Source organism: Oncorhynchus nerka, linkage group LG13 (genome assembly GCF_034236695.1).
Source record: "Oncorhynchus nerka isolate Pitt River linkage group LG13, Oner_Uvic_2.0, whole genome shotgun sequence".
In the NCBI taxonomy this organism is placed as follows: Eukaryota; Metazoa; Chordata; class Actinopteri; order Salmoniformes; family Salmonidae; genus Oncorhynchus; species Oncorhynchus nerka.
In genome coordinates, this window is record NC_088408.1 from 10,498,299 (window position 1) to 10,513,387 (window position 15,089).

Sequence of the window (15,089 nt, forward strand, 5' to 3'; positions counted from 1 at the left end):
ACTATCCTATAGGTCCTGGTCAAAAGTAGTGCACTACTATCCTATAGGCCCTAGTCAAAAGTAGTGCACTACTATCCTATAGGTGCTGGTCAAAAGTAGTGCACTACTATCCTATAGGCCCTGGTCAAAAGTAGTGCACTACTATCCTATAGGTCCTGGTCAAAAGTAACGCACTATATAGGGAATAGGGTGCCATTTCGGACAAAACCATTGTCCTGCTGCTCACCGATGGGACAGGAGTTCTTGTTGCACTGCTGAGTGGCCTTGGAGTCACCCTGGCACTCCTTACCACCATATTTAGGGGCGGGGTCGTTGCAGAGACGTTTACGTGTCTGAGCTCCTCCCCCACAGGTGGCAGAGCAGGTATCCCATAGCGACCAGGGTCCCCAGTTACCGTTGACTGAAGGGGAAGTAGAGACACAGAGGTTTCAATACAGGTGTGACTGTGGTGCTCTTCATGATGGTAAGGCATTTTGCAATGCCATCTTTGTTTCTGCAATAGCCAACTCCTTGGTCGTTGACTTGCCAAACCAGGAACAAATACAGACTGCAATTGAGGCTAAATGACAGGGTACCACATGAAAGAGGATGTTCATTTGACTGCAAATATTTCAGGGTGTGAGGTGCATGAAAAAGCCTTTGACTAATGTAAAATGATCACAATGACATGTGACCCAGGTCTTGTTCTTAAAACCCTTGACTAATGGTACTTACTTGGGCAGGGTGACTTGGTGCACTTCTCAGTCTGTCTTCCCTCTCCTTGGCAGTCCTTGCCTTCCAGCTGGGGTGTGGGGGAGTTGCAGAGGCGGATACGGGTGATGACACCCGCCCCACAGGTGACCGAGCAGGATGACCAGGGGGACCAGTGGCTCCAGGCACCGTCCTGCTTGACTGGAGGGTCACATGAGCAGAGGTTAGGGGTCAGGGGTCAATGAGACGCTTGGTTATGGGTCAATGTTAAATCAAAACAGGTTAAGAGAAGTTTAAAGTTAAACGGCGTTGTTGCTCTGTGGAGTCACAGCTGGCTGATCTGCAGCTGAATGCTTAGATGTGGTCCATCGTTTCTGTCACCATCAATACAAGTTGGCGATAAAAGTATGTGAAACAAGTTTCTATGTGACAAGTTTCTATGTGATTTGGTCGGTAGATTTGAATGTGTATAGAATACTGAACTCACAGCGTTTGTCACACTCCTGAAGGTAGCAGTCCCTGGTTTGGACCGAGGTTCCCTCGCAGTTGTTGTTGATGCGGTCGCAGGAGCGGCCTCTCTGCTGAATTCCCCGCCCACAAGACACGGAACAGTGGGTCCATTCAGACCACAGGGACCATCCATCCTCCGCATAGTCACTCGCTATGGAGAGAGAGAGAGAAGGGAGGGAGAGGAGGAAGGGAGGAAGAGAGGGAGAGAGAGAGAAGGAGGGAGAGGAGGGAGGGAGAGGAGGAAGGGAGGAAGAGAGGGGGAGAGAGAGAGAAGGAGGGAGAGAAGGGAGGGAGAGGAGGAAGGGAGGAAGAGAGGGAGAGAGAGAGAGAAGGAGGGAGAGAAGGGAGGGAGAGGAGGAAGGGAGGAAGAGAGGGAGAGAGAGTGAGAAGGAGGGAGAGAAGGGAGGGAGAGGATTAAGGGAGGAAGAGAGGGAGAGAGAAAGAGAGAGAAGGAGGGAGAGAAGGGAGGGAGAGGAGGAAGGGAGGAAGAGAGGGAGAGAGAGAGAAGGAGGGAGAGAAGGGAGGGAGAGGAGGAAGGGAGGGAGGAAAAGAGGGAGAGAGAGAGAGAAGGAGGGAAAGAAGGGAGGGAGAGGAGGAAGGGAGGGAGGAAGAGAGGGAGAGAGAGAGAGAAGGATGGAAAGAAGGGAGGGAGAGGAGGAAGGGAGGGAGGAAGAGAGGGAGAGAGAGAGAAGGTGGGAAAGAAGGGAGGGAGAGGAGGAAGGGAGGAAGAGAGGGAGAGAGAGAGAGAGAGAAGGAGGGAGAGAAGGAGGGAGAGAAGGGAGGGAGTGGAGGGAGAGAGGAGAGGGAGAGAGGGAGACAATGAGAGAGCTTATTGGACTGCAGAGACCACAAGCCCCTCCCACCCCACCCTTCGCAGTAAATTAGGGTTAAAAGCTCTTAAAGTTATTAGAACTCCGGTCTAATGTACGCGATTTAGCCCTGGGATGAGTGTGTGTGTCGCCTGTGCATGTGTGTGCCTGTGTGTGTGTGTGTGTGTGTGTGTGTCGCCTGTGCATGTGTGTGCCTGTGTGTGTGTGTGTGTGTGTCGCCTGTGCATGTGTGTGCCTGTGTGTGTGTGTGTGTGTGTGTGTCGCCTGTGCATGTCTGTGTCCGTGTGTGTGCGTGTGTGTGTGCCTGTGTGTTGGTAGAGTTAAAGAGACGGCCTCCCCTGGGAGTTCAGGAGAGTTAGAGAGGCCAAAGGGAAGTCTGTAAAAATGGGAAAGTCCGTCTAAGAAGCTGAATGCACAGTGATCCCCATTGACTGCTGTTACTTGTAAAAAGGAAACCAGGGACCATGTCATAACGTTGTCCAAGGTACTGATGAGTGTGGTTGTCTGCCTTTCTTTAGGTTTTAGGGGCCACTGCGGCCCAGCCCTCTTAGGTATGTGGAAAATGTCACGTGTCTAGGATGCATTTGGTAAACAGAGAAATTTTCCATCCCACTTAAACCAATTTGCCCCAATTATAGCCATTACAAGATGAAGATTAAAGATGTTTTGGGTGGATTTTTTTCGTGTCTTCATTAAACACACCGTGTAAACATTCACTGTGCAGGGTGGGAAAAGTATGTGAACCCTTGGATTTAATAACTGGTTGACCCTCCTTCGGCAGCAATAATCTCAACCAAACGTTTTCTGTGGTTGCTGATCAGACCTGCACAATGGTCAGGAGGACATTTGGACCATGAATCTACAGTGTTCTGACACATAACACCCTTTTCATACATTAACAAGCTAGGAGATTTAAATCACCCTTAAAATGAATTTGTTTTTCTTGAATAGGAACTTTTACGCCGAGAAAATGTTTGGTGGCTTCATACTTTATTTGGCAAATAGAATCTGAGTAGATGGCAGTAAATGGAGTGCTGTTTAAATGACCTGTTTGTCTTAAAGACATTAAAGGACAACTCAGGCTATCAATGGCTTTAGAATAGAATAAACCTCTGGTTCGTAATACTGTATATTATAGACTTCCTTGAACGTGAGGTGAACCTTTGTTTGTGCAGGTATGTTACTTCTTGTATGGAGTTGGAACCACACAAATAGAACCATAGAATCCGAACCAATCATTGTAATTCTAGGGTCGGAACTCACGTGTTCCACAGCGCGGGCAGCACTCTCCATCGGGCACGGTTGCGTTGGCACACGGGATCAGGGGGCAGGAGATCTTACGGCACACGGTGGCAGAGTTCTACAAAAAGGGGCGGAGACAAAGAATCACAAGGAATCAGGACGTTAATGACATACAGTAAGTCCCCCCTTTTCTGCACCTGGACCAACTTGGGTCAGTACAATGAGAAGGTCAGTGGCTGGAGCCAGAGACCCCCTGTGGACCAATCAGCACCTGCCCACTGGGTCAGGGTAGTAGGAATACGGCCAAACAGTCGGTGGGACCCCAAAAAATTAAGAATCTATCTACCAAAAGAAGCGCCTTAGTTTGCCTTGATGGACAGAACGTTCAATATATCTGTATAATGAAGCATACTAACATCCTGGCCAGTTGATTCACAGACCAAGAAAGCCCATGAGACAAGAGGATTACGAGGAGAAAGGTGATACTGCTGGCAGAGCAGATTTGCCTGCAGCAGTTTTTATTGAATACAGTAGCACTCTGTGTCTTCCTGTCTGTGGGCCACTTGTCTGAGCTAAAGCTCTGTTTTAATTATGTTGTTAATTAGAGATGAGGAGCTGCTGAGAAGAGCTGAGAGGTAATTAGAGATGAGGAGATGCTCAGAAGAGCTGAGAGGTAATTAGAGATGAGGAGCTGCTGAGAAGAGCTGAGGAGGTAATGAGAGATGAGGAGCTGCTGAGAAGAGCTGAGGAGGTAATTAGAGATGAGGAGCTGCTGAGAAGAGCTGAGGAGGTAATTAGAGATGAGGAGCTGCTCAGAAGAGCTGAGAGGTAATTAGAGATGAGGAGGTAATTAAAGATGAGGAGGTAATTAGAGATGAGGAGGTAATTAGAGATGAGGAGCTGCTGTGAAGAGCTGAGGAGGTCATTAGAGATGAGGAGCTGCTGAGAAGAGCTGAGAGGTAATTAGAGATGAGGAGGTAATTAGAGGTGAGGAGGTAATTAGAGATGAGGAGCTGCTGAGAAGAGCTGAGAGGTAATTAGAGATGAGGAGGTAATTAGAGGTGAGGAGGTAATTAGAGATGAGGAGCTGCTCAGAAGAGCTGAGGAGGTAATTAGAGATGAGGAGCTGCTGAGAAGAGCTGAGGAGGTAATTAGAGATGAGGAGCTGCTGAGAAGAGCTGAGAGGTAATTAGAGATGAGGAGCTGCTGAGAAGAGCTGAGGAGGTAATTAGAGATGAGGAGCTGCTGAGAAGAGCTGAGGAGGTAATTGGAGATGAGGAGATGCTCAGAAGAGCTGAGGAGGTAATTAGAGATGAGGAGGTAATTAGAGGTGAGGAGGTAATTAGAGATGAGGAGCTGCTGAGAAGAGCTGAGGAGGTAATTGGAGATGAGGAGATGCTCAGAAGAGCTGAGGAGGTAAATAGAGACGAGGAGCTGCTGAGAAGAGCTGAGGAGGAAATTAGAGATGAAGAGCTGCTGAGAAGAGGTAATTAGAGATGAGGAGGTAATTAGAGATGAGGAGGTAATTAAAGATGAGGAGGTAATTAGAGATGAGGAGGTAATTAGAGATGAGGAGGTAATTAGAGATGAGGAGGTACCCTATTCTCTATATGGTGTGCTACTTTTGACCAGGGCCTATAGTGGGCCTGTTCAGGCCCTGTCTGTTCACTAGAGTGGTGAGCCATGCATGGTCACTTCACTACAGCACCCACTGTTGGCTTGTTGGCTTGATGCCAGCCTCTTCCTCCAAACCAATTACTGTCCAGATGACAGACAGGTTTTGAGTAGCGAGCGGGCACTTGCTGAGTGGGGATGAGTATGTGTTTGCAAGTGCCTGTCTGAGAGTGCAAACGTAGGTGCGTGCACACACACACACACACACACACACACACTACCCCACTACGCTCCCCATCCACACAAACTCTCTCGACTTTGGCCCTTACTTGACAAGTGCACTCGGTACAGTCGTCGACGGTCCACTCGGCCTTGTTCTTGTGGACGATGCCGTTGTGCAGACAGACTCCACTGTGGATCCCAACTCTGTTCATCAAAAACTTGTTCTCGTCCGTCTGAAGGAGACAGGAAGGAAGGAAGCATACACACCGATATGAATACTGGATGAGAAAGGGTTTCAAATTCACACACTGTTTCACTCTTCAGTTGTCAATAGCCCAAGTGGTTTGAAAAAGAGAATCAGGTCTTTGAGAATGATTGTTTAGCATTAATAAGCCTTTCAAATGAAAGCTAGTTAGAAAAGCATACCTTATTTGATTTAATGAATGAACTAACATGCAGTTTGACAGACTAGTCAGAGTTGGTGCTGGTAGGCCAGTATGCTAAGCAAGGCCCACATGCAGCGACTGACAAACAGTTTGTTGCAGAGTATCATGCCACAGACAGACAGACAGACAGACACACACACACACACACACAGAGAGAGACAGAGACAGAGACAGACAGACAGACAGACAGACAGACAGACAGACAGACAGACAGACAGACAGACAGACAGACAGACAGACAGACAGACAGACAGACAGACAGACAGACAGACAGACATCTGGTTCAGGAGTCAGGTGTGTTTCCTCACCACTTTACGCAGCTCGTTAGACAGCTCCTTCACCACCACTCCCAACCCCTTCAATTCCTTGAACATGCCAGCCAGGTCCTCACAGGAGAACCCACAGATCATCTGCAGGTCTGGAGGGAGGGAAAACACAGAGATATATGGAGATATGTGAATTCTATGGGGAATACAGTTTCACTATCAATGTACATGAAGGCTTCCAGACTAATGTTCAACTCCCTACAGCTACAGACAACTGCTGATAGTAGAATAGAAATAGAATAATTTACTTTCTTCTAATACTTCTATGCTTCTATGCTGTTCTATTCCATACTGTTCTATTCTATGCTGTTATATTCTATGCTGCTGTTCTATTTTATGCTGTTCTATTCTATTTTATGCTGTTTTATTATATTATATGCTGTTCTATTCTATTCTATGCTGTTCTATTCTATGCTGTTATATTCTATTCTATGCTGTTCTGTTCTGTTCTATTCTGTTCTATTCTGTATATGGAACCCTTTTCGGGAGTGTTTAACAGGGTTTATACAGGGTTTATACAGGGTTTATAATAATAAGCAGCAGCAGTTGTGTTTACCTTTAGTTTTGTGGCCAGTGTAGTCCGTCCTAATGGCAGGGCTGGACCCATTGATGGTGTCGTCGATAAGGACGATCTCATCCGTCAGAACAGCTGAGGGAGGGAGGGAGATGAGGGGGAGAAGGAGGAAGGGAGAGCGAAAGAGAGAGAAAGGGAGGGAGAGGGAGGGAGGGAGGGAGGGGAAAGGAGAGGGAGGGGATAGAAGGGAGAGGGGAGAGGGAGGGAGAGTGGAAAGAGAGGAAGAGAGGGGGGGAGGGAGGGAGACAGGGGAAAAGGAGTGAGACAGAGTAGGGTGGGAGGAAGAGGGAGGAAGGGAGGGAGAAACAAAAATAGAGACTGTTTAGAGCAATGTAAACTGTAATGGCTGTAATACCCACTAGACCACAGCAGACCACAACAGGCACACTGTCCTCAGGGCTCATTGGTGATATAAGGATGGATGAGATGTAACTACACTCAGTTGAATAGAGAACATTACAGCCTCATACTATCTTGGATCACAATGAAGTGAATGAGTTAATGTGCCCAGCCCTGAGGAGGCATTGAAGTGCTTGTAAACTTCAGCTTTCCCATGGCAACATAAACGTGACTTTGTTAGCAACTTTCCCATGACAGTTAATAAATCGGCTCTTAAACAATCATACGTTGTCTTATAGAATGCTTGGTGGCTTTAGAAGAACAACCAGTGGTGCATCGGTAAACACGCACATATGCTTTCTGTTCATGATTAGGCTACTTACAGTTTTGACATCCCTTGTTGCGCAGAATCGCGTCCAAAGTGGTTCCAAAGACAAAGCGCACGTTTTGGAGCACCCCCTGCGAGAATCAATGGCCATTTTAGCTCGAGTATTGCAGTCGCTGTCATTCGACATTTACGCAACAAATATAGGACTTTATGGATCATACAAGGGTTTCCAATATGGTGTACCGTATACATTTTATGGATGGGTCTATAGGTTTTATGCACATCATTTTTTCTGAATTTAAGTGTCACACAATACTAAATTCAACACTTACTAACATCTAAAACAACTCGATCACTTATATAATCTGTATCCATTATGTGTAATGCCGTGCGTCATGTGCTCTGCGCGCTCCACTTACCATGAACCGGTCCTTCACCGCTCCCTTCCCGATCCTGAGGCGCGCTGTGGCGGGAGTCTCCTGAGTGAGGATGCTCTGAATTGGCGCGTCCAGTTCCGCCGTGTTCACCTCCTCACAGCCAACATACAGCTGCGCCCGGTCCTCCTGCACGAACAGCGTAATATTCTTCCAGTGACCCGTCGCCAAGTCCACATCTTCTATCGACACCACCTGTTGCTTGTTAACGGTGGAGAAAACCACATCCAGGGTGTTCGCTTTTCCATTCGAGACAATCTCGAACACGGCTCCTGATCCGTCCCGCTTCTCCACGGTCAAGAGGGAGCCCCTGGTCCGCTTAAACTGCTTGAAGTTAAGCAGGAGGAGGAAGCCCCTCTCGGCATGGATGGAATCGATGAGGTCCCTGAAGGAGCTCTCGGGGAGCTCGGGGATCAGGTCCGGGTTGAGGATCTTGTAGGCGGGACTGTATGGGTCGTCGCCCTTCACTAGGGTCACTCCGTGGTTCTTCTTGGAGACTTGGACAAGCTCGAACAGGTCGTACACGCTATTGTCGTCTCGGTTCTCTGTGGGAGGGACGTGGGAATGAGTGGGAGCAATTCGTCTTTATCTGCATGTCTTTGGAATTGATTATTTTCGTTGTGCGGAATGAACTCTACAGTTCTCTATGTTAATCCATGTCCAACGCAAATCAATAAATTAAAGGGATAATATATATATATATTTTTTTAAAGTTTTAAGTTCATGGAGTTTTAAGTTGAAGCGTTAGAAACTCCGTTAATTCTAGACAAACATATAGTATCAGACAAGCATCTCACCTGCAACTCGTACGCTCTCGCAGGTCAAAAGCATCAACAGCAGAAATATTCCTGTCAACTTCATGGTGAAACTCTGTTTTTTCCCTATGAAAAACAGCAAATAAAGTCAACCACTTTTCACAAAAGTTCATATTTACACATAACATTTAAATATAATAATAAACAATAATCCAAACGCATATTATTATTTACTATAATAAGACAATATTTGAAAAATATGTCTTGATACATACAGGCTGGATTCGTTGAAAGAAAATCGAAATATTGTTAACCCACCTGTTGAATGAAAACAGCAGAGAGAAACAGTCAAATCCAAATAGAAATGGAAATCCAATAATAATCCACAAGATAAAAACAATTTCTTGTTAATTTTTAATGGAAAGAAGTCCGATATAAGATGCAGAAAGTACGTTTCTTGTGTTGCTTTAATTGAACGGCAAAATCTTCTCTCTGGTATCTGAAGCTAAGAACCTAACTGTAAGCCAGGGGACAAAGTACTATTTAAATAGTTTCATGACATTCCTAAGAACGCGTCTCGCCCAATCAGATGGTGGAAGGGAAAAGGGATGAGCTTATGGTCTTACCTCACAGCAAGTAGAGCCGCTGGAGCGCACTGAGTCCCATTCAGAAGCGCACAAGGGGAGAGGGGAGATAGAAAAAAACGCGCCACATTCCAGAGGCCGAATTCCATGACCGGATCCATACCTTTATTAGACCATCATTTCCGGTTATTGGTTTACTCATCAGTTTGAAATGTTCTCGGAAAAAATAAAATAATAATAATCTTCTCTATCTTTAAACCTTTTTGCTAACGTTTCATTAAGTTTATGCTTAATTCTTACACTTGCTTATCAATAGTGGTCTCACCAAAATAGGTAACTGATTATGAGTGTTATTTTCTTATGGAGAAAATTGGATTAATATGGAAATGCGAATCAATTCCTAGAGCGAAAATATGGTCTTATTTATTCACCAGACTGGCTTCAGGAATTTGCGAGAGGATGCTCAGTCAGTCAATTGGGAAAAAAAGGTTTATTCCCTGCTGCTGTTCCAAGTTTGTCCGCTAGAAGCCGTTGTGAGTTCACTAGAGAGGCGCCGAGGCCTGTGCTGCAATCATATGAATGAGAGAACGCCTGGATTTGCGATTCAATCCACACACACACTGATGTGTTGTACTATTGCCGTTTGAATATGAATTGAATGCACGTATATGAGGTTATTTTAAGATGGCGCCACCTTTTTACCAATTCATATATTATAATCATATTCCATGTGACCAGTGCTGGTGAGGTGCGACCTACAAGTAGTTCAACTAGTAATTAAAGTACATTTTACAGTAGCTTGGTGGTAGTTGAACTAAATTCAAATCTAAGTAGTGTTATCAGTATTTCATGATTCTTCTGCCATGTAGGGGTGTAGCTAACTACTGGAACTACACACTACTTTTTATGCAAAAAAAGAATATACGATTTATTACTTTTTCGGCATCAGACAGGCCTAATTCTCCCTTGAAATATAGTTTTTGTGTTTAATAGGCTAAATTACACATTATATTAACATATGAGCCCAAAGTGATGTGTTTTCTAGCAATTTGTGATCATTGCCATTTCAGATGTACATATGATCATTGTTAACTACTTATTCAAAGTAACTTTAGTTCAGTAAACTATATTTTCCTTGAGGGTAGCTTTGGTGTATCTTAATTTATTTTAGTGTAAAGTAATTGGTAGCTTGGTAAACCAGTTTTTTTCAGAGTAGCTTCCCCAAAACTGCATGTGACCTATGGCCTAAATGCATTTGTGGATGTTCTGGACATAGTAATATTTAGGATCTTTGTGGTTCTGGACATAGTAATGTATATGATCTTTGTGGTTCTGGAACATAGTAATATTTAGGATCTTTGTGGTTCTGGGACCATCTTCTTATACAGCAAATAATGAGACAACTATACTGCCATACAAAAGGCAAAAAGCAATAACTACGAATTTGGTAAAACAAATCTTTGATCTGTTGTAATGGCCAGGTACATTATCTGATTAATGTGGGATTTAGTTTCCTGACACAAGAGCAAGCCAGTTGATCAGAATATATAATGGAGTATCACAAATTGTAGTCTGTCTTGATTGATAAATATTTGAAGTCAAATTTAGCTGTAAAAAAATGCCGTACTCTGCGTTTATGCCTTTATAAGGCAGTATAGTGTAGTTACTCTGCGTTATGCCTTTATAAGGCAGTATAGTGTAGTTACTCTGCGTTATGCCTTTATAAGGCAGTATAGTGTAGTTACTCTGCGTTATGCCTTTATAAGGCAGTATAGTGTAGTTACTCTGCGTTATGCCTTTATAAGGCAGTATAGTGTAGTTACTCTGCGTTATGCCTTTATAAGGCAGTATAGTGTAGTTACTCTGCGTTATGCCTTTATAAGGCAGTATAGTGTAGTTACTCTGCGTTATGCCTTTATAAGGCAGTATAGTGTAGTTACTCTGCGTTATGCCTTTATAAGGCAGTATAGTGTAGTTACTCTGCGTTATGCCTTTATAAGGCAGTATAGTGTAGTTACTCTGCGTTATGCCTTTATAAGGCAGTATAGTGTAGTTACTCTGCGTTATGCCTTTATAAGGCAGTATAGTTTTGTTGCAGCAGACATTGGTGAGTACTCTCTAATCAATGCAGTTAATGTCATTCAACTCCTAATCATTCTCTGAAAGCAATAAGGACATGATGGATATGTCTGCATATTGATGCAGCTATGAATTATCATTGACTATGACACATCTGGGTCAGATAGATGATGTGGTCAGTGGGAAGGTCTGGGCATGTGAGTGCAGGGAATCAGAGACAGCTAAGCCCGCCTGGCGGCACTAATCACCTATTCCCTTCCTCCTACGGACGATACGGGAGAACCAGTAGCGGGGGAAGCTCGGTGGAAAAAGGACGTGTGGGTCAGACAGATCATGTGGTCAGTAGGAAGGTCTGGGTCAGACAGATCATGTGGTCAGTAGGAAGGTCTGGGTCAGACAGATCATGTGGTCAGTAGGAAGGTCTGGTTCAGACAGATCATGTGGTCAGTAGGAAGGTCTGGTTCAGACAGATCATGTGGTCAGTAGGAAGGTCTGGTTCAGACAGATGATGTGGTCAGTAGGAAGGTACTATAGTATAAACATTTGATGGGAGGAGGATCTCTGTCTAGAATCAAGTTCAGCAGACGTAATATCCCTGGGAGTTTCACAATCACAGCAAGACGATACAGCAAGACGATACAGCAAGACGATACAGCAAGACGATACAGGAAGGGGATACAGGAAGGGGATACAGGAAGGGGATAGAGCAAGGGGATACAGCAAGGGGATACAGCAAGACGATACAGCAAGACGATACAGGAAGGGGATACAGCAAGGGGATACAGCAAGGGGATACAGCAAGGGGATACAGCAAGACGATACAGCAAGGCGATACAGCAAGGGGATACAGCAAGGGGATACAGCAAGGGGATACAGCAAGGGGATACAGCAAGACGATACAGCAAGACGATACAGCAAGACGATACAGGAAGGGGATACAGCAAGGCGATACAGGAAGGGGATACAGCAAGGCGATACAGCAAGGGGATACAGCAAGGGGATACAGCAAGGGGATACAGCAAGGCGATACAGCAAGGGGATACAGCAAGGGGATACAGCAAGGGGATACAGCAAGACGATACAGCAAGACGATACAGCAAGGGGATACAGCAAGGGGATACAGCAAGGGGATACAGCAAGACAATACAGCAAGGGGATACAGCAAGGCGATACAGGAAGGGGATACAGCAAGGCGATACAGCAAGGGGATACAGCAAGGGGATACAGCAAGGGGATACAGCAAGGGGATACAGCAAGGCGATACAGCAAGGGGATACAGCAAGACGATACAGCAAGGGGATACAGCAAGGGGATACAGCAAGGCGATACAGCAAGGGGATACAGCAAGGGGATACAGCAAGGCGATACAGCAAGGGGATACAGCAAGGGGATACAGCAAGACGATACAGCAAGGGGATACAGCAAGGGGATACAGCAAGGGGATACAGCAAGACGATACAGCAAGGGGATACAGCAAGGCGATACAGCTGGAGTGTGTGTGTGTGTGTGTGTGTGTGTGTGTGTGTGTGTGTCTGTGTGTGGCATCCTCACTAGCTCTCCTCCACCAGACGTCTCCCTAAAGTCTTGGCTAAAGTCATGTTTTGATCCAGCGTCCAACGTCCAGCTCAGCTATCAAAAATACCAGCAGGAGAATGCGGCTTTTATTTTTGTTTCTTAATATAACTGCTATTAAAGATTCCCATAGTCATCTGGAGATCTGGAGTTAGCGCTGAAAGGGTGATGACTATCCCAGCAGTGTGTCTGTTCTGCTGGACCTGGAGTTCTCCTTCTGTCCCTACTGCCGCTGCCGCTCTCTCTTCCTCTCTTCTCCTTGCCAACATCAAATCATATCCCCTTGTATATCTAGAAATAAATGATTAAACAGAGAGAGACAGAGTGCTAGGTAACAAGTTCTCCTACAGACAGTGTTTTGACTAACTGGGAATGAGGAGGGTGGGGGGTGGGGGGTGGGGTGGGGGGCAGATAGGGGGAGACAGAAAGAGAGAGAAAGCTAGAGAAAGAGTGAGACAGAGCTAGAGATGGGACGTTAGCTGTTAGCTGACTGTCAGGCAGTGGCTGCTACCTGGGACGAAAAAAGGTTATTCAATTGTCCCCATAGGAGAAGCCTATGAAAACAAATATTTATTTAATAGAATGTTGAAGGTTCTCCTTGGAATCCTTTCACCACTAAAAGGTTTGAAGTAGAACCTTTTTCACCACCAAAGGGTTCTACCTGGAACTAAAAGGGTTCTACTATGGGGACAAATGAAGAACACTTTTTTTCCTAAAAGTCCCGCCACCTGTCAGAGAAGCAAACATAGATCACACTGATACAGTCAGGACAAGGTGAAACAGTGTGATTGAATCATTGGCACAATTCGCTCAAAAACAACTTTTCTTCTTGCTGTCTCTAGTCTGATTATCTAAATCAGGTCTAATGACGTAAAGAACAGTAGTGGTGTGAGCTCTAATGAATTTGTTCCACATTGAGGTAATTGTTCCACATTGAGGTAATTGTTCCATATTGAGGTAATTGTTCCATAATGAGGTAATTGTTCCACATTGAGGTAATTGTTCCACATTGAGGTAATTTTTCCATAATGAGGTAATTATTCCATATTGAGGTAATTGTTCCATAATGAGGTAATTGTTCCACATTGAGGTAATTGTTCCACATTGAGGTAATTGTTCCACATTGAGGTAATTGTTCCACATTGAGGTAATTGTTCCATAATGAGGTAATTGTTCCACATTGAGGTAATTGTTCCACATTGAGGTAATTGTTCCACATTGAGGTAATTGTTCCACATTGAGGTAATTGTTCCATAATGAGGTAATTGTTCCACAATGAGGTAATTGTTCCATATTGAGGTAATTGTTCCAATTTGAGGTAATTGTTCCAAATTGAGGCATTTGATCTGTTTTAAGTTATTTTTATGTTGCGGTCTAGTGAGGGCTCTAGAGTGATGGTGAGGTAGGCGATTGGGTTCCACTCCTTCAGCCCTAGGGTCCTACTGTCAGGGTCCTAGGGTCAGTGGTTATAGGTGTCTCTCCAGTTAGCCTGTTTACTGCCTGAGGGAGTACTGAGGATTAGTTTAGGGTACTGTATGTGATCCAGTATTATGTATGTGGCGGTCTGGGAACCAGCTTTGTCACATGGAGTCAACGTCATCAGGTTTCTATTCAAAAGTGTGAGTCATCAAATAAGGTTGAGATCAGGTGTTTTCTGAGAGGGACCTGCTAGAAGAGGTGTCACCATCACACACTGTGGAAGGACCTCCAGGGGTGTTAGGCTGTGCCCACTGATAGTAGCCCAGCCCGGGCATGTGAGTGCAGGGAATCAGAGACAGCTAAGCCCGCCTGGCGGCACTAATCACCTATTCCCTTCCTCCTACGTACGATACGGGGGAACCAGTAGCGGGGGAAGCTCGGTGGAAAAAGGACGTGTTGATTCTCCAAACATCTGACTTACCTGACAGACGACAGAAGAAAGAAACGGACCACCTCTTGGGACAAACACGAATTCTCAACCGCCATGGGAAATGAGATCTCCACCAACGTATAGTTAAGACGGTGACACGCGTGATTTACGTTGTAGTTAAAAGTTAATCACTTTGTTTTCCCTATTCCTGTGAAGAAGAAGAGTTGTGTTATCCTTTTGGTTATGTGGGTATGTTGGAGAAGAGAAGATATTTCAATAGAGAACTTTGTTCAATGTAAAAAATAAAAAAAAAATACTGCTCCCGACTCTTATTCCACCTTTCCGCTTTAGAGCAACAGGCAAAATACTTGGTCCCTTCACAACACACACACACACACACACACACACACACACACACACACACACACACACACACACACACACACACACACACACACACACACACACACACACACACACACACACACACACACACACACACACACACACTCCCATCCCCCTAAGCATGCAAAACAGTGATGCAAGTTGGGATAAAGTCCATCTAATGTAGGTCCTGTTGTCCTGGAGTTCAGACTGACCTCTAACCCCTATATTCAATTCAAAAGGGGCTTTATTGGCATGGGAAACATGTTAATTATTAACATCGCCAAAGTAAGTGAAATAGATAATAAACT

The 15,089-nt window shown here is 45.0% G+C and overlaps 2 protein-coding genes across 3 annotated transcripts in view; both read right to left on the reverse strand.

Moving 5' to 3' along the window:
- The window catches only part of LOC115119525 (thrombospondin-1-like), a 17,849-nt gene extending 9,033 nt beyond the window's left edge, over window positions 1–8,816 (reverse strand). Inside the window, exons 1-12 of one of the 2 annotated variants that reach the window (XM_065026192.1) lie at window positions 8,763–8,816; window positions 8,586–8,628; window positions 8,353–8,436; window positions 7,541–8,100; window positions 7,177–7,252; window positions 6,437–6,529; window positions 5,863–5,972; window positions 5,216–5,341; window positions 3,294–3,390; window positions 1,178–1,351; window positions 715–891; window positions 227–400 (exon numbers count right to left, since the gene is read on the reverse strand). In XM_065026192.1, coding sequence (XP_064882264.1) covers window positions 227–400; window positions 715–891; window positions 1,178–1,351; window positions 3,294–3,390; window positions 5,216–5,341; window positions 5,863–5,972; window positions 6,437–6,529; window positions 7,177–7,252; window positions 7,541–8,100; window positions 8,353–8,416 — 1,651 coding nt within the window. In that variant the 5' untranslated portion in view covers window positions 8,417–8,436; window positions 8,586–8,628; window positions 8,763–8,816. Of the gene's footprint in view, window positions 1–226; window positions 401–714; window positions 892–1,177; window positions 1,352–3,293; window positions 3,391–5,215; window positions 5,342–5,862; window positions 5,973–6,436; window positions 6,530–7,176; window positions 7,253–7,540; window positions 8,101–8,352; window positions 8,437–8,585 lie in introns of both variants that reach the window. The other variant, XM_065026191.1, reaches the window with a different exon arrangement.
- On the reverse strand, window positions 8,628–14,768 carry LOC135574663 (keratin-associated protein 9-1-like). The gene is made up of 2 exons (XM_065026193.1): window positions 14,446–14,768; window positions 8,628–12,836 (listed from the first exon to the last, which is right to left on the reverse strand). Exon 2 carries the CDS (start codon window positions 12,516–12,518, stop codon window positions 11,502–11,504), a length of 1,017 nt encoding a protein of 338 aa, XP_064882265.1. The 5' UTR covers window positions 12,519–12,836; window positions 14,446–14,768; the 3' UTR covers window positions 8,628–11,501.
- Window positions 14,769–15,089: the final 321 nt, after the last annotated feature.